This window comes from Clarias gariepinus, chromosome 13 (assembly GCF_024256425.1).
Source record: "Clarias gariepinus isolate MV-2021 ecotype Netherlands chromosome 13, CGAR_prim_01v2, whole genome shotgun sequence".
In the NCBI taxonomy this organism is placed as follows: Eukaryota; Metazoa; Chordata; class Actinopteri; order Siluriformes; family Clariidae; genus Clarias; species Clarias gariepinus.
In genome coordinates this window covers 100,365-119,940 of record NC_071112.1, presented here as the reverse complement: position 1 = coordinate 119,940, position 19,576 = coordinate 100,365, and the positions used below count along the sequence as shown (strand labels likewise).

At 39.0% G+C, this 19,576-nt stretch overlaps 1 protein-coding gene across 1 annotated transcript; it reads left to right on the top strand.

The window, feature by feature from the left end:
• The first annotated feature begins 2,476 nt into the window (after nt 1–2,476).
• nol10 (nucleolar protein 10) lies at nt 2,477–16,908 on the top strand. Its single transcript, XM_053509187.1, has 21 exons — nt 2,477–2,645; nt 3,191–3,236; nt 3,380–3,478; nt 3,659–3,736; nt 4,503–4,540; nt 4,651–4,787; nt 5,430–5,495; nt 5,836–5,896; nt 6,031–6,116; nt 6,961–7,039; nt 7,244–7,393; nt 8,578–8,644; nt 10,936–10,988; nt 11,478–11,604; nt 11,724–11,803; nt 12,096–12,194; nt 12,807–12,896; nt 12,992–13,153; nt 13,496–13,806; nt 13,952–14,054; nt 16,484–16,908. Exons 1-21 carry the CDS (start codon nt 2,580–2,582, stop codon nt 16,634–16,636), a joined length of 2,151 nt encoding a protein of 716 aa, XP_053365162.1. The 5' UTR covers nt 2,477–2,579; the 3' UTR covers nt 16,637–16,908.
• Nucleotides 16,909–19,576: the final 2,668 nt, after the last annotated feature.

Genomic DNA, 19,576 nt, shown 5'->3' with positions numbered 1-19,576 from the left:
GCTGTACCCAAGCACATAAATGAAAAGTTAAATGGAAGGAAAAAGGAAAAAATGTGGTAGAAAAAGGTGCATAAAGAACAAAAATAACCACAGCCTTGAGGATTTTGAAACAAAAGCCCATTTAATTATTTGGGGGAGATTCACAAGGAGTGGACAGCAGCTGGAGTCAGTGCTTCAAGAGCCACCACACACAAACGTATCCAGGACACGGGCTACAACTGTCGCGTTCCTCCTGTCAAGCCACTCTTGAACCAGAGACAACGTCAGAGGCGTCTAACCTGGTCTAAGGACAAAAAGGACTGGACTGTTGCTCAGTGGGCCAAAATCCACTATTCAGATAAAAGTACATTTTCCTTTTCATTTGGAAATCAAAGTTCCTGTGTCAGAAGGAAGAGAGTCCAAGCTGCTTGAGGTCCAATGTAAAGTTTGCCATCAGTGGTGGTTTAGAGAGCCATGCCATCTGCTGGTGTTGGTCCACTGTGTTTTATTAGGTCCAAGGTCAGCGCAGTGTCCACCAGGAAGTTTTAGAGCACTTCATGCTTCCCTCTGCTGACCAGCTTTACGGAGATGCTGATTTCATTTTCCAGTAGGACTTGGAACTTGTTCACACTTCCAAAAGTACCACTACCTGGTTTAAGGACCATGGTACCCTTGTGCTTGATGGACCATCAGACTCACCCAAAACCTGTAGAGAATCTATGGGGTACCGCGATAAGGAAGATGTGAGACCCCAGACCTGACAATGTATCAGAGCAACCTGGGCTTCCATACAGTAACAACTCAGCAGTGCCACAGATTGCTGCCAATTTGCAATGAATTACTGCATGAATGCATAAATGTTCATATTTTTAAGTAGTCCAACATTTCTGTGTTAAACATCTTTTATTTTCTGTCTTAAGTATTTTTCTGAGATACTGAATTTTGGGTTTTCATTAGCTGTAAGCCATAATCATTCAAATTGAAGGAAGTAAACATTTAAAAAATATCAGTCTGTGTGTAATGTATAATATAATCTATCTAATGTATACGTTTTACTTTTTGAATTGAATAACGAAGATAAATAAACTTTTTGATGATATTCTAATTTATCGAGATGTACCTATACACACACACACACACACACACACACACACATATATATATATATATATATATATATATATATATATATATACACAAGGATCATTCTATTGCGATATATATACTGTGCTATGGTTACCTAAACACCAATTAATTGGCGTCACAATGATTTGTAACGAAATTCGTAATCAACACAAGGTTAATGATGTGTATAAGATGTCCTTTGATGTTGTTGATGTTTTGTAGCTTACTATCTCTGAGAGCGTTCAGTAATGCCTCTATTATAATAATATTATATCTGTATAATATAACTCGGGCAACTTCTTTAAAGCTGTTATGTTTATGTTTTAGAACGTCTTGTATACAAAAATAAAACAAACAAATAATGTCTTCAGTACATTCTTTTTTTAAATACATCATATTTATTTATTTATTTGTGTACCTATGTAGATATATCCATAAAATTATAGCAATAGACCTTTATACGTTGAAAAACAATTATGTAAGAAGTGCGTTTTCTCATCGGTTTAAAATAATTCATAAATATTTGTTACATATTAGGAAACCAATAGAAAACATAGATGATAATAAATCTAGTAAATGCTTAAGTTACTTATAAAACAGTAACTACAAAGAATGGATAGAGATCTCATACAGATGGATCAAAGGATCCACAGACAGGAGCAACAGAAAAGTGACCAAAATATCAAATTAAAATTAATAAAAACTTCTAATTTCTTGAAGGTCTACATGGTGGAGTTATATGACATAGCGCTGGCATTACAACATACGAAACAAATCGACCACAGGAATGTAGTAATTTGCAGCCAGGAACCTTCAAGAGAGAATGTTTAAAAAATTCTAAATGCATACAATGAAAAGACTAGGAAGGTAAAATTCTCATTTATGTGTACAGGGGGATCCAGAAAAACCAAAGGGCAGACAATCTGGTGAAAGAAGCCGCTAAAAGAGAAGAAATAAAAAATTAAATCATCAAAGTCAGAGGGAAAAAAGCACAAAGTATCAAATGGAACATCAGCGGGACAACAAAGTTAAAAAGGGATTCGATCCACAACAGAGTGGAGCTGGTGAGGAACAGAACAGAATGAACAAATAATAATCAGCAGGATGAGGGACAACATTCACTAATCAAGTGCAGGAAAAACAAAAAGGAAAGAGAAGAGATGATGGAGCTACTCAGGCAAAAGGTTAAAGACACTGTGAGGTTCAGGCTGACAGGACCGGAAAAAGATTCCATGAGGCGAGGGCGAGCATGACCAGAAGGGGGCGGTAATGCAACATAACGGATGCCAACCGTCGGTAAACACCAAGAAGAAGACGAAAAGCAACCATAGGCGTAGGAACCAATGTGTTGCCAGTGGTTTTCACACGGACCGTATTCAGTGAACACCGCGGCGTGTTGTGGCTACAGCGTGGCTCCGTAACGGTGGGAATAAATCTCTATATTATGTGTAGAAGCTCCTTCACCCTCGTTAGAGATGCAGGTGTCCAGTGTTAATAACATAAAGATCTACAATCTCAGCCATGGCAAGTCTCTGCCTGAGGTAAGAGTTTTATTTCCATTAGTTATACAGAACAGGATGTGGCTCGTGACTTAAGTTTAATAAGCATTAAAAGTCATTAGTGTAATCTCAGATAACTGTTTAGTTTTATATCAAAGTCAAAGTTTGTGGATTTGTGAAGGTTAAAGTCATCTGTGCTGATTGTACTGCATGGTTAATGTTAAACTGACACACACACACACACACCCTCACACACACACACACACACACACACACACACACCAGCCTGCAATTGCTCTTTTCTTTATCTTTGCTGTTACTTTAACTGTTTACTATTTATCTCATGACGCACCGTCATGTTGTTGTTGTTGTTTACATGTTTGTACTGAACACTTTGTGTCTTTATGTGAAGTTCTTAGTCAGTTTTGTTAATGTATGTTGTTTATGTTGTTTGTAGCACCTCAGTTCAGGAGAAACACTGTTCACGTGTACTGAAGTGTGTTTGGGGGAAATGACAATAAAAGATGACCTGACTTTAACTCTCTCTCTCTCTCTCTCTGTGTGTGTGTGTGTGTGTGTGTGTGTAGTGGCTGTCAGACAGGAAGAAGAGAGCTTTACAGAAGAGAGATGTCGGTGAGTGAGTGAGTGTGTGTGTGTGTGTGTGTGTGTGTGTGTGTGTGAGATTTGGTCTAATTCCTGTCTGTATAATTCAGTGTGTTGTACTGGTGTGTGTGTGTGTGTGTGTGTTTAATTCTCTCGGCTGTGTTTCCTCACAGACGTCCAGAAGAGGATTGAACTCATCCAGGATTTCGAGATGCCGACCGTGTGCACGTCTCTCAGGGTGTCACGTGACGGACAGTATATTTTAGCTGCAGGTTTGCTCATGAGCTCCATCAAAACACGTTTTATTCTTTAGAACAAAACGCCTCTACACTGACATTTAATCACACATTAATACACCAGTGTTTGTTTGCTCGTGTGTGTTAAACGCCTCACTTTGTAGTTTCATCTGTTCATTGAAAAGATTCTGACATGTTCACATCTTTGTGTCACAGGGACGTACAAACCCAGGATCCGGTGCTACGACACGTATCAGCTCTCTCTGAAGTTTGAAAGGTGTCTGGATTCTGACGGTAAGTCTTTGGATCAGTTGTTCATCACAGTTTGGACGAAATGCCCAGGCGACTGTAACACTGTAAAATGTAGTGATAATCATCACGTCACCTCCAGTACGATGTCATCACTCAGGCTGATTCTATTACAATTGCGATTCTATAAGCATCATAATTTTGCAAATATCACGATTCAATATAAAATTTTTCTCTGATTCTGTTACAATTTAAAACCTTTAAATAAGTTTAATGAGTTATTAAATGTAGCTCGTTCCTTATAACATTAGTTTTCTCACTTAAAACCCACGTGCAGCGGTTTAACTGTATGGCGCAGTTTAACTGTATGAGTGCCTCGACTAATGAATTTTTCCTAAAAAACTGCTATTTTGCCCTTTTTTTTTGCAAGATTTAGTGAAGACACAGCACCGTGTGTACCAAGAATGTTAGCAAGAAGAAAAGGGAGCTACTTTCAGTTTGGTTTTTAAAGCAGCTGGTGCGTCTCCTTAGGAGTCACTGAGCTCATCCAGTCTGATGTTTAATGTGAAGATGAAGTGCATACAATTATATTTGTGATTGATCAGTCCGCTTCATATTATTTGATGTGAAACGACGAGATGTTCTGCACCAGAGATGCCAGAGATGGCTTCTAGTCTATTAGTCTTCATTTTTGTGAAGCTGCTTTGAGACAATGACTATTGTTAAAAGCGCTATATAAATAAAATTTAATTGAGTATTATAATGCCTGTGTGTGTTTTTTTTTTTTTTTTTTTTTTTTTTTTTTTTTTAGTGGTGACCTTTGAAATCTTGTCTGATGATTACTCCAAGGTAATAACCCAGGACTCATTGAACTAAAAGCTGTTTTTTTGTTTGTTATTAATTGAAACCAGTATATTTGACACTTTATATATTTGACACGTGACTCTGTTTTTGTTTAGCTGGTGTTTCTGCACATTGATCGTTACGTGGAGTTTCATTCCCAGCATGGTCACTACTATAAGACGCGAATCCCCAAGTTTGGGCGAGATTTCTCCTACCATTACCCATCCTGTGATTTGTACTTTGTAGGAGCCAGGTAGGTGAAAACAGGACTACTGTAAAGATTAGAATGTGTTGAATGAACCGCAGTTCTGTCTGCTGTACGTCGTCACGCTTTCTGATCTGAAGAGAAACGATCACACACACACATGATGAGGCTGAACAAAAGAGCGGTGTGTGTGCTAACCCTAACTTCCTGAGGCAGAATTTGTCCCCTGAGTCAACTAGTTCGACATGAATCTCCTTCACGTTGTTCCTTTTGGCACCACATGTGCCATTTTTGTTTTATTCCTCAAGCAGCTTGGTGCAGAACTGTACCGCGGGTTTTATTAAACAAGAAGAAATGTTTATGGACGTACTGGTCAGGGATTAAACCTTCCTAACCAGCAGGGTTCCATGTCTGTGTGTTTTTATATGGTGTAGTTTAATAACAGTTTTCCCCTCAATGTCCAATATCCAGACCTACTACTTGTATCTAGGCCATGTTCTAACCCTTGCAATGATTACGTCAATCAATCGAATTCTATTTAATTATTTTATACTGTACAGTTATTTAATTGATCTAATTCATCTTTTTTCTCACTTTCATTATTTTGCAGTAAAGACCTAGCCAGGCTGTTCAATGAGTTTTGTCCTAATCCTTCTTGTGTGATGTGACTTTAATGTTGTTCTGTTTCAGTTCAGAGATTTTCCGTCTGAACCTCGAACAGGGCCGATTCCTCAACTCACTGCAGACTGATGCAACGTAAGCGCTTTGCCACCAGGGGGCGTTTAACACCACTGTGTGTTTATGTAGAACGTACACTGTATTGTGTGTTTATTATATTTATTGAGGTTCCACTGACTGCCACAGTGCTGATTGTCTTCTCGTCAGTCAGTTTATTAACGACTTTAGCAGTCTGATCCCACAGGGACTTTATTTTATTTATAACACTATAGTTTTAGGAGGATTGACACTAATTAGCCCAACTGTCTTTACTTACAGGTTATTGTCTGAAAATGTTTTTTATAATAAATAAATGATTTTTATAATTCCTAAATCCTTTTTTTTTATTTTTTTTTTTATGCCCTAATGGATTCAACAGGGAGATGAATGTATGTGACATCAACCCTGTTCATCATTTATTTGCTGCTGGGACGATCGAGGTGGGTGTGTATTTGTGTGTGTGTTTGTGTTTGTGTGTGTGTGTGTGTGTGTGTGTATGTGTGCTCGCTTATTACTGCTGTTGGTGGTGATGATGTTTTTGCCTTAAGTTTTTCTGATTTGTGTGTGTGTGTAGGGGAAAGTGGAATGCTGGGACCCGCGTGTGCGCAGTCGAGTGGGCGTCCTGGACTGCGCTCTCAGCAGCGTCACAGAGGGAACTGAGTACGTTCCTAATCCTAACACTGTATTATCATAATTTATACTAAGGGATACAAACTTTTTGTGTCTGATGAGCTTCAAAATGTATTCATGCCCCTCCACACACACATGAATTCCTGTCCTGTGTTTTCCTGCTTAATTTTTCTAAAAAATAATTTCAGACGTGATTTTGGGGATTAAACCCCGTAACATAATCACTGTTTACCATAAATAAGGCACTTCAGTCTGTGAATGTTTAAATTCACACGAGTGTAATCATAAGGGCAAACATGTTATTTACACATTTATTACACACTAAATATCATCTAAATAAAGAAAACAGTATGTCTAACAAAAATATTAATGTTTCAAAATTAAGCACTACCACAGAGTTCTTTAAGTAGTTTGTGTTGGTTCTCCTACGTGTTCTCCTACGTTCTCCTAATTTCTGTTTTTAAAAAAGAATAATCTTTTAAAGAAAACATCAGCTCAGGCGCTCAGATTCTCCTTAACAACGTGATAATGTTTAAAACGTGTTGTTGTTTCATGACCTCTAATTCCATTTCAGTTCCAGGCTGTAACGCTGCAAATAAATTAAACACATATAGAGAATTATAAATCAAACTCAATTTGGGTTTCATCATATCTATTTTGATAAATGTCTAATCTGTTTAATGAACTATACAGATATACTCTTTAATAAACTTCAAAGCACTTTTGTAAATCACTCTGGATAAGACATTTACATTCAGGTGCTCTTATTCAAAGTGGGTCTGCCAAATGCTTTAATATAAATAAATTATTAATACAGCATTCTTCTTATTATTAGTATTATTATTAATACAATGTGTGGTGTATTGTGTTCCAGAGTGGAGAGCCTGCCGTCTGTCAGTGCATTGAAGTTTAACGACTCCTTGGGTATGGCTGTGGGCACGACTACAGGACAGGTTAGTTACCACTAATACTTTATATACTTTATTTTCACGAAATCATGTGTCTTTATATGATTCTGTTCATCTGAAGATTTTGAGTGTCAAAGTTCATGTTGTCTTATTGCAGATAATTGTTAGATATCACATTATAATGAGTTTCATGTTAGGAAACTGTTCAGCTTTACTCTTAGGTTAATAAACATCCTGTTGTCTCTACAGGTGTTGTTGTATGACCTCCGTTCCTCTCGCCCCCTGCTGGTAAAAGACCATTATTACGGCCTGCCGATCCACTCCCTCCATTTTCATAAGCAGATGGATCTGGTGATTTCTGCAGACTCAAAGATCATCAAGATGTGGCACAGGGACAACGTAAGCACAACACACACACACACACACTCTCTCTCTACATTAGTATCCGTACCCATATTACCCTGAGACTTTCTCACTGTCCTGGGGTCCGTTCTTCGTACGTCGCTAACTCAGTTAGCTGGATTTAATTGTTGTGGATTTGCCCTGATCTTGGATTGTTTCGTTCTTCGATGCGCTTCTAGCATTTGTTGTCATAGCAACATATCCGTAAGCTTGAACCTGCTCGGGAGCAGCTTTATTTCATGTAAACAGGATTTAGGCTGCGCTCCTGGCGGGTTATGATTGGTTAAAATGGCGAGGTCACATCTGATTGGTTAAAGAGCACGACTGACTCACGTGGAAAAAGAAAAGTATATGCCCCCTGCCATGGACTCCCCACCCACACACACACACACAACCACACACACACACACATAATCGCTATCAAATAATATATATGAACCTAAGTTCATAGGTTTATTGTTATGAAATATGATATTACTATTATAATAAACCCTAGGCACGAGACAGCCGTCAAGACCATTAATAAAAATTCTTGTATAATGTTTATTTTGTAACACATTTATTTCTCAGGGGTTTGTCATAAAAATATGCAAATAAATATTTATATATAATAAAAATAAATATTTTATAATGATAAATTGGACAAAACTAATTTTATTATAAAATAAACAATATAAAAGTATACATAATATTTTTATTTTTTCATATACAACATATTTATTTTTATATTGCTTATTTTATTTTATGGTCTCATGTAATTTGTAATTTGTAAACCATTAACCTATGAATTTATGTTCTAATATAATATTTGATAGCGATTATGTGGAGGGGCAAGCCATGGCAGGGGGGCATTTCAGCGCATAACACGTGTTACAAAAAAAAAATTGAGCAGCTCTTTTTCCATTTCTTCAACCAATCAGAGGGCTTGTGATCAGTGTTTCTACTGTCGATGCATAGTGCCTTTTAAACCAACGCACGAGCGCGCAATAATCCTAGACAACTCAATCCAGCTATACTTATCAACAACAACAGGTGTGCTCGAAGAACCAACTTAGCTGGATCGTAATTAGCACGATGATCTCATCTTAGATGTGTCAGTTTATCTCGGATGTGTCAAGCGACGTACGAAGAACGGACCCCTGGAGTTAGAGTTTATCCAAAACAGTAGTTCTTTATTTCAGGGTAAGGTGTTCTCCTCCATCGAGCCACCAGCCAACATCAACGATGTGTGTGTTTACCCGGATTCAGGTGAGAACCCTCATCTTATTTATAATCTTTATTACAGGCTCCAGGCCCAATAACAGAACATACAACATATACAAGAAAGAAAAAAAAATCTACATAAACATATAAAAATACACCCTTTTTCACAAGAGTCTTAAAAGGCACTCATACCAATGCTTCCATAGATGTGATTGATATCGGACCGAGCTACGCATAGGACTTGTGAGCCTTACTATAATACAGTTTTCTGACTCATCAAGTCGACACATAAACTTAAACATTAGGGTCCTCAAAAGGGCCTGTAAACAACTTAGCCTCATGTCACAAAAAAGCTTACTTGCACTGCTAACCCTAGGCTTCTTCAACAATATTCTCAGACAATCATTATATGCTACCTGCAGTTTGCGCATAGTCTCCTTTTTATAGTTGACCCATAATGGGGCTGCATACATAGGGGTGCAATAAGCATGAAACAAGTGCACCTTCACATCATCAGAGCAGTAATGAAATTTCCTGACCAACATGTTCGCTTGGATATACAACATTCGTCTCTGCCTATACATGTCAGCATCATCTTCCATCTTGTCAGTAATAATATGCCCAAGATATTTTGTACAGTTAGATATACAGATACAATGTCCTGACAGGTAAAACATAGGGAAGTGCACCTTCTGATCTTCCTCAGTCCTACAAATCAACACAACACTCTTCTTTGCATTGTACTGTACATCAAACTCAACCCCATACTTGGAACATATATCCAACAACTGCTGGAACCCAACAGTGCTGGGGGACATAATAACTAAATCGTCTGCATACATCAGGTGGTTTAACAGAGTATTCCCTATTACACAACCCGTCTTACATTTCCCCAACTGCTTTGAAAGGTTGTCCAAATATAAGTTAAACAAGGCTGGAGACAAAATCCCCCCCTGCCGTACTCCATTACTTACACTGAAGGGTGCCGATAGGCTATTTCCCCATTTAACCTGCATGCTTTGTTTGGCATACCAGTAAACCAGTATACGTATGATGCATCCCGACACACCCCTAAGCATGAGTTTAGTAAAAAGCTTATGATGATTTACTCTGTCAAATGCCTTGGACGCATCAATAAACCCAATAAACATTGTAGAGCCCTGCCTTCTGTAGGATTCAACAGCTACTTTCAAGGCATAGATACATAGATCAGTACTATGCTGAGACTTAAAGCCAAATTGATTTTCTGTAGTGCAAATGAGCCCACTCAGTCTATCTAGTAGCAACTTTTCTAACACCTTTGAAAGAATGCTAGCTAGAGCGATGGGTCTATAATTGTCTAGACTCCATATTTTCCCTGCCTTATCCTTGATAACGGGCACTAATGTGACGGTCAACATGGTGTCTGGCAGTATACCATGAGTCATCAGCCCTGGGAAGCAAATGGATAACAGGGCTGCCACTCTAGGGCTGGCTAACTTGAGATGCTCCGCGGTGATGTTATCTTTGCCACTAGCTTTGTTATCAGCTAGTTGCTCTATAGCATTATAGATCTCATTTGGAGTAAAGTGAATTAAATCCTCATTTAACTCACCCACACAATAGGGCTCACTTTTAATACAATTAAACAGAGTTGCATAGTGCTGTCTCCACAGCTCTGCTTTATTTTCTGCACCAGATACACCCTCGATATGGCAAGGCAATATTGTCTTGGCCCTATTTGTAGGTATCACCTCCTTCCAGAACTCAGTGACATTGTTGCCAATCAAGTTTCCCGCCATATAGTGAGCTCTTAAGGCTTCCTCATGTTTTTCAACAAAGCGCACTGCATATTTATATTTAGCCCTGGTATGTTTTTTATGTTCTAACTCTGGCCCCTGTCTGGGTCTACCAGCTATAACCCAGGACCTATGAGCCGTCTTAGCGGCTTCTTGGTAGTCAACTACATACTCATTCCAACCAGGCTTAATATTCTTAGCCTTTCTGGAATGTGTATATAGTGGGCGACTAGCATCATGTATAGCACTCACTATACCATCTTATCTGCCTACAATGAGGTTGTTTGAATTGCGTAATACCAGGAAAACTTTACTTTCCATCATTACACAAGAATTTTTTTCAAAGCAGCAGTTGTTTGTCTGTAAACATTATTCATGGACAATAAGAAGTCGTCATCCAGAGATTATTAGGATTATTGCTGTACATAATTAGCTAGGGAATAAATTAAATTAAATACTGTTTGTCTTGAGTTGCTAAGAGTTGCACATCTTAAAGGAGAACTATAGGAGTTGTGTAGAAGTGCACTGTAGGAGTGATTTGTCTTGTCTCATTTACAGGTATGCTCTTCACTGCTAATGAAGACCCCAAAATGAACACTTTCTACATTCCTGTAAGTAACGGCACCATTTTCCTGTTATTGAAATATTGTGTGTTGGTTAAGAAGAAACCCTGAGGAGACATTCTGTTTAAATGTACTTGGTGTCCTAAACACAATGATGAGTTTATTCACCCTGATTCGTTGAGGTTGAGTGTGTCTGGTCCTGAGGAATTGTCAAAATGTACGAGAGAGAGAGAGAAAGGAAACAGTGGAGGAATCTTAACACGGATATTTTAATATTAACCCCTGAATTCAGGATCTGCACCGACTATTAAAACAAAACAAAACTGCTTTGTTAAATAAATGTGGTTTAACTTGCTTTATTTTGCTGAGCCTGCACTAAAAGTCAGGGGTTTTGGAGCAGTCTCGTTTGATTTCTAATCTCAAAAGGTCCACAGGCAACTATAACTTGTGTTGAAAAGATCTCCAGATGTCCACTGGTTCTGAACCAGCTGTTGGTTGGACATCTCATTAATATTGTCCATCTTCATTGTTCTTCAGGCCCTCGGTCCTGCTCCTCATTGGTGCTCCTTCCTAGACAACCTGACCGAGGAGCTGGAGGAGAACCCAGAGAGTACCGTATATGATGACTACAAATTTGTTACACGAAAAGACCTGGACAACCTTGGTAAGTTCACTTTATGTGTCCTTAATCGTCTATAATGTATAAAACCTATATAATTGTAATGAAAAGATGTCCAGCCAAGACTAAAACTTAGCTTCGACTCCTGCTTTTTGTTTCGTCAGGTCTGACCCACCTGATCGGCTCGCCTCTCCTGAGGGCCTACATGCACGGCTTCTTCATGGACATCAGGCTCTACCACAAGGTGTGTGTGTGTGTGTGTGTGTGTGTGTGTGTGTGTGTGTGGAGAGAGTAAAGGTATATAATTATTGGTTAATTAGTGTGATACTACTGACTAGCAGTACTGTGGACACTGTAAGCTGTGATCATTTGTCATCACAACTCTGTATGTATATTATAAACATCTTGTGATCAAACATTTAAAGTAATATTTAATAATATTCTGAGACTTGATGTTTTAAAGTGATTAATGTATAAAAACCTTATAAAAATTTCTTTAAAATGAGAAATGTCACTTATCTCCTGTAATCCTTTAGGTTAAAACTATGGCGAATCCGTTCGCTTACGAGGAATATCGCAAGGACAAAATACGCCAAAAAATCGAAGAGTCCAGAGTCCAGAGAGTTCAGATAAAGGTGATATGTCTGTTTCTCTCTCTCTCTCTCTCTCTCTCTCTCCATTTGTTTCATTTTATTTTTGAAATTAGTTTGTGTAAGACCTTCAGTAAGTAACTATTCCATTGTGTCCATGACCCTAGACCTGGTTATAACTGGTATGATATAATAATTCCTAAATGAGTACTGCAGTGGTATTTAAACCTGCTGTCTGTATATACTGTATGTGGAAGAAATCTAGGATGATTATAATGGATAATTTTATTTTATACATATTAATCCAGTCTGGGTTTTTCCCCCCATACCAGTTCTGAGTGACACTTCAGAGTTTGCACTGGATTACGCCCCTGCCGTTGATTGTTGTCTTTCCATATAATAGTATGGAATAACACAATAATATGACCATTTTGAAACACAGGAGCATCCTTTTCACAAACACAGGCACATCTCCTGACCTGAATGAGAAGCTGAACCGTTTTAATCACTGTAGTTATTATCCAGTCAAATTGGTGAAAAATTGGAGGCTGTATTTCAGTCATGTGCAGACTTTATCCATACACGTTTAAAAGGACATGATGTGTCTTAAACTGTTAATCTCTTTCTCCTGACCTTTCCACTCCTGCACACTGACAGAATCTGCCAAAGGTGAACAAAGAGCTTGCAATGAAGTTGATGGAGGAGGGAGAGCACAAAGAATCACGAAAAGCCAAGAAGAAGGCCAAGGTGAGAGATCTGAGTGTGAACAATCATCAGAGGATGGTTTGAACACATGGCTATTGTTTGAACACAGCTGATGCCTTGGTCTCACACTCTCTCAGGGCTCCAGTAACATCCTGACTGATGACCGTTTTAAGATGATGTTTGAGAATCCAGACTACCAAGTAGACGAGCAGAGTGAGGAGTTCCGCTTGCTTAATCCCATCGTGTCTAAAGTGGGCCAGAGGAGGAGGGAGAGGCTACAGCAGATAGCTGAGCAACAGGTACAGTGTCTCTCAGATAATTGGACTAATTGGGAAAACAAATAGCCAAAAGTATCTGGACACCTGACTCTCACACCCATAATTGCTTTCAGCATTAAATTGTCTAATATTTACATAATGATATGGTGTTTTGTTAATAAATGACAGAATTTAGCTTTGAAACATTTATGTTGCTTCTTATCGATACAAATGTTACTACAATCTGGTCACTGCTTAAGACTTTGCAGCACCTGCCTGGTGAAACTTCCCTGGAACAAACTGTAACTTTTTAATTTGTCCCGTTTCAAGTCTTATGATTATTTTTGTAAATAATACACTGGGCAATCTGTTCCCATGTGATAGTCTGATGAGGATGAGGAAGAGGAGCTGGAGGGACGGCCCAGCTCAGAGGAAGAGGAGAGCTCAGATGATGATAAGAGCTGGGTGGAGGAGGTGAGGGAGCAGCGGCGTCTCTTACGAGCAGAGGAGAGAGAGCGTCGGTTTAAAGAGAGAAAGGAGCAGGACCGCCGCACCAGCCTGCAGAGTTCAGATCCAGTCAGAAAGTCTGAACAGAGCCAGGCTTACGGCCAGAACCAGCCGCGCTTCTACCAGATCAAAGCCGGGGAGGAGTTCCGCAGCTTCGGGGACGTGGCACGCAAACAGAAGATGCAAAAGTACTCCTTAAAAATACTCACCAGGATAAAACTGAAATATATAAGAAAAAGATTGTGTGGTTTGTGTGTGTGGATAGATACAAATGAATCAGTGTATTGTTGTATTATTTTGTGAAATGAGTCTAACAGTCTGTTTCTGTGCCAGAACCTCTCTTGAGGAGCGTCTGAAGTTGGAGGAGAGCTCGGGGATGCTGAACCTCGCTGACACCGCAGTCGGAAGCAAGCAGCTGACCTTCACTCTTAAAAAGGTGAGCACTCTCACTCATCAGGTCGGTGCATTAGCTGAGCTTACTTATTGTTGTGTTTATGCACTTATAAGTCTGAGTGCATGAATACAAATGAGTCCAAATTCTAAGGTTAATATTGCATTATTGCAAGTAGTGAATGGTTAATAATATGTTCAGTATTCATCCTGCATTATACAAATTTCTTACTTTATAAAACAAATGTTACTGTATTTATTTTTATGCAGACATTGTGCGAAATGGACACAACTAATTTTTTAACTTGTGGCAGCACCTGGACATCAGGATTAGACCCTCTGGGACCTAAAATTTGTGGAGGGGTAGTTTGTTCAGTCGTGTGGGCGAGAGTGGATGGGGAGATTTGTGGCACAAAGATGAGGTGCGCTCATTAACATGGAAGTGTTATCGGGTGCTCTGTACAGAACTGCTGAACCATCACGAAGTGCCTAAATAACTTTTATAATTATCTTCTTAAGGTTCCACAAAATCTCACAATAAGACTTGTGGAGAACTGCTGTTGTTTCCTTCTTCTGGGCAGATCCACTCTCGCACCATACTCTTGACCATATAAACACAATTAATATGTCGACTCTCACTTACCCACCAGAAGCAGAAACGCTCAAAACACTTGAGCCTTACGGATAAAAAAAAAAAAAAAAAGCTAACACCATTATCACAGGATTAATACTGCAGAGAGAAATAGAGAGCGGTCCCCAGCTGTGGGCAAAGCAGCCCGGGTTTACCTCACCTTCATTGTGCTTGATTTATTTTTAGTATGTTTTTTTTGCAATTGGTGTTTGTTCTGGGAAATATGCTGCAGACTGAGCACCAAAGCATGTCTTGTGATGCAGAGATTTCTCATGGGTTCTGATGGGGTCTTTTCTAAAATTATTGGTCCCAGTAACAAAGGCGCTTGTCGAGTCAGAAATCAAGGGAAACTCATGACACACACGGGGCAACATTGTTATTTAGCTTGTCATATTCCAGCCAGAGAAATTCTTTTGTCCATGAAACCAAAAAGCTGTTTTTTTTTTTTTTTTTGTTTTTTTTGGCCTTGTGTCTGATTTGTCATAACTTTTCCACTTTGTGGTAGACTTTTCTTTGGCTGTCCCTCACCCTGACCTGTCTTATTTGGCTCAGCAGAAATAAAATGCCCACGTAAATTGTTACACACATAACGGTCAGCGATTTTTTTTTTTTTTAATTTTTATTTATTTTTTTTTCTGTGCAATCAACCTCTATTACATGTTTGAGCTTGCGGCGGGAGATTTCACTTGTCATGTTTGAATAGTAAGCTAACAAGTGATAAGACGATGTCAGAGGAATTGGTGATCGCAAAGTGAAAGTAAAAAACAAGCGCGAATTCAAACGCGATTTTAATATTTTACACATTGACAGTGTCTCATATTGACAGTGGCTCATCAAAAATGTCTGTCTGTGTGAGTCCCCGCCACATTATTTCAGTTGGGTTGAAGTCTGGACTTTGACTTAAAGCTAAAGTTTGGATGAAATCGGATCACCCGAGTCAGACAGCCTCACATTTTCCTTGCATACTCTGGTAAAAGTCGACTCGGTCACTGCAGGGCGCCCAGGTCCCGGGCAGCAAAAACGAGCCCTAATCCTTACCCCTACACTGGCGGCCTGGCGGTGTGTATGAGGTGTCGATGCAGTCGGTCATTTGGAGTTGTATTTAACTCAGTCATGTGATGTTCATGGCACAAATTTTATTAAAAGCATTTCACTGCATATCGTACTGTGTATGACTGTGTACGTGACAAATAAAATTTTAATTTGAACTTTGTAGACATCAATTTTGAAGATTCCAGTTCTTGCCTATGACCTCAGTATCCGGACTTTTGTATGGTTCTGATACACTTGACCAAAAATAGTTGTGGTAAACTAGGGTGCGTTTTTATTTATTTTATTTTATTTATTTATTTATTTTTACATCTACATAAAGTGTGTAGAAGCGTAAAACTGTTTGTGATCAGTTTTAGGCGTTTTTAAATTCAACTTCAATTAAACTTTTTTTACTGTGCAGATTTGCACCATATCTTTTAATATGTAGAAAAAAACAGCAGTTTTGTAATTTATTTTTGTAGTAGGGTGTAACAATAGAGGATTACGACAGTACAGTCTGTGTAAACTGAAGAGAAGTCCAGATCATCACAGATGTTTATTGTGAACATTTACTGAAATCTTGAGACTTGTGTAGAAATATGATTTTGTGTGTGTGTGTGTGTGTGTGTGTGTATATATATGATTTATTTACTGCCCTGCTGGGATATAGTTGATTGATTGAGTAAGAGCAGGTGTACAGTTGAGGAGTGTATGTCTGGAGTCACCAACTGTTTGAGTTTAAAATTAATATCATTAATCGTATTTAAATTTGGCCTTCATGCTCCCCCCCCCCCCCCCTTTTTTTTTCTCAGTCTGAGAAACAGCGGAATCAGCAACGAGCTGAGCGTGAGCACCACGAGGAGAGAAGAAAGATCAGACGTGCTGCTGGTCATCTTTACACTCGGGGACGGGGCAGGGGACGAGGAAGGGGACGAGGAGGGGGACGAGGCAGGGGACGATTCTGAACGTTACCTCCAAGCCCCTGCTCTAGTTACTTGGATGCATCCAGGCTGTAACGCTGTCTCAAAACAACTTTGTCCTACTGGTGCGAGGACAGGGAGGTGCACTGTGAACCCTGCTTTCTCAGAATGATGAAATGTAAAAAGAGAGACCATGTGACAGTGAGAGACGCTGGGGACCGTTCCCTTTAATGTTTGCATGTGTGCGTGTGTGCTCCTGTTTTATTTTAGTGTTGTGTAAACCAACTGTGCATTGTTAAAGAAACTTTTTATTCAAAGTCCAGTGTGTATTTATTTATTTTATTAATTGATATTCTAACTTCAGTGCACGTGGGGGTTTATTTTAGAAATGGTTTCATGTTTTCTGTGCATTCGCCCATTTATGGATGAATCAGGAATTAGGCGGAGGCAGCTCCTGCCAAGATGGTGATGATCAGAGCTCAAACATTTGTGCTTTAAAACCTGTCTTAAGAATGGTTTCTCCAATGGTTTGTCCGGGTGTTTTAAATACAGCCTCTACAGGATACATCAGTTCAGCAGCAGTATAGTACCAACACTGTAAGACATAAAGTCATGGGCTTTAGTACAAAATATTTCATCGCCAGATATTATTTGGCCTTTGATTTGGAAACTCATGAAAAGAATTAACGCTGTTTCAAAAACTTTGTAAAAGATTTGGAAGTGGTTAAAGAAACATTTAAATTTGGTACATCTCAGTAACTCGTCTCACAGAAAGGAAAGTTCTAGCAGCTCTTCTTCTGTTTGGCGATTAATCTAATATGAATATAATGATCGATGACATCAGGTAATGATAAATACGGTCTACACTCCCTTTATGGTTAACCTCTACAGTTCTCTAAGGAGTGTTCCAACAGAGTAATGTGCTGCGCTCTTAAAAAAAAAATGCTAAGTAACAAGTTTGCTTAACTTGTAGAAAAATTTTCTGGCCAAAGAAAATATTTCACATTGCTCTTTAGTTTACACAATGTGTACCCAGTTCAAAATTTCAGTCAGCTCAATTAGTATTGGTTGGGGGTTCAATAACAGTGAAACCTCGGATTGCGAGTAACGCAGTTTGTTACGAGCAAAGGTGGGTTTTTTTTTGTTTTTTTTAATATAAATTTTGACTTGGAAAATAAACAAGTATTGGTTTACGAGTACCGAGTATCATGCATCACGCATGTGCTTCTTGTTTTGACGCCAATCGTCACGTGATCACAACTAAGCCAACGTTTTTTCTATCTCTTGTGCTGCGGAATTGTGGGTAATCGGCTCCCCTGCTGGGTCCGCATCTCTCACTGGTATAATCAACATTCTTGCATGTGTACAGTTTAATATAACGCTGTGACCACGTGTGTGTGTCTAAAACATATATTTTATTTTGTGTCTGTATACGTGTGTGTACAGTGCACATGTAAAGCAAAAGCATATTTCATTAGAGAGGTTAAAGATCCATTTTCTGTGTCAGCCTGTCATTATGTCTGCGTGCGCGTCGTTGGACACCGTTTCCCTTCACACACACACACACTCCCTCTCTCTGCTCTACACAAAAACACTGCGATTCTTTTCAAAGGTGCAAGTTAATTTGTTTTATTTTTACTTTACAGCAGTGATTCCGTTAGCATGCGCTCACGCGAGAGTTATTAGCAATGTTACCTGCAAATTTTTCTGATCAAACAGTCTGTGGGTGTGTGTGTGTGTGTGTGTGTGTGTGTGTGTGTGAAACTCAAATAAGAGAGCAGGACGGTTTACTGTGTCAGATGAGAAGAGGGAGAGAAGGGGTCTGATTCCCCCTCTCCTCTTATTTCAGCTTCACACACAGTAACACAGCGCCTGCATGAATAAACGGAAACACTTATCTGTTGGGATTTATTTTTTACTGTTTTTAAATGGTAAATGTTAATTTGCAGGTAATTTGTTTTACTTTATATTTTGTTTGAATTATTTTTATGTATTTATTTTTTGGGGGCTGTGGAACGAATAATTTGAGGTTCCATTATTTATGGGGAAACTCATAATTTTGATTTACGCATGTTATTCCGCTTCCAGAACTTTATTATGCTCGTAATACAAGGTTCCACTGTAGTTACATTTCTACAGGGCTTTTTGCCTGTTAAAAAAAAAAAAGAAAAGATTTGGCCTCGAGGGAGCTAAATTGGCAGAGCCCTTTCAGCGGGAAGGGATGAGAGGTATAGTGCTCCCACATTAATTATGGCTCTACGGCAGCTCTCTGTGAGCTCGCGTACAGGGAGGGAGTGGATAGCACTGTCCTCAGAGTTTGTGACTCTGCCCCCAACGGTGCGCGAGCAAGCAGTTTGAAAAGAAGAGGTCGGCTGGTTTCACGTGGTTCGGAGGAAACGCATGACAGCCCACGGCCCTCCTGGCTGAGTGGTTATAAGTAGCCTTAATGTGGGAGCCCCCGTAGTGACAAGAGGAAATCTGGGAAAAAGAATTGGACGCGACTGAATTTATTTTTAAAAAATCTTACTGCTGCATTCTGGACTAGCTAAAGCTTGTTTATGCAACTAGTTAAACAACCAGACAGTAGAGCATTACAATAGTCCAACCTAGAGGTGATAAAAGCATGAACTAGTTTTTCTGCATCGTTTAGCAACAATATATTTCTTATCTTGGCAATATTTCTGAGGTGAAAGAATGCTATCCTGGTAATATTATCTACATGAGCTTCAAATGAAAGGCTGGAATCTATAATCACACCGAGGTCTTTTACTGTTGCACTTGATGGAACAAAAAGGCCATCTAAAGTTACAGAGTGATCTAGAATCTTACTTCTAGCTGTATGCGGTCCTAAGACTAGAACTTCTGTCTTATGTGGACATCTTATTAGGCAGAAGGAAGTTAGTTAGCATCCAATCTCATCTGGTTTTGCTGAGACGTATAACTGTGTGTCATCAGCATTACAATAAAAACTAATACCATGCTTAC

Excerpts from the sequence above, each read along its gene's own strand:
- nol10 (XM_053509187.1), top strand. The coding sequence starts at position 2,580 with ATGCAGGTGTCCAGTGTTAATAACATAAAGATCTACAATCTCAGCCAT. Across the intron at positions 7,040-7,243 it reads TGGGCACGACTACAGGACAG|GTGTTGTTGTATGACCTCCG; the intron begins GTTAGTTACCAC and ends TTGTCTCTACAG. Across the intron at positions 11,605-11,723 it reads AAAAGACCTGGACAACCTTG|GTCTGACCCACCTGATCGGC; the intron begins GTAAGTTCACTT and ends TTGTTTCGTCAG.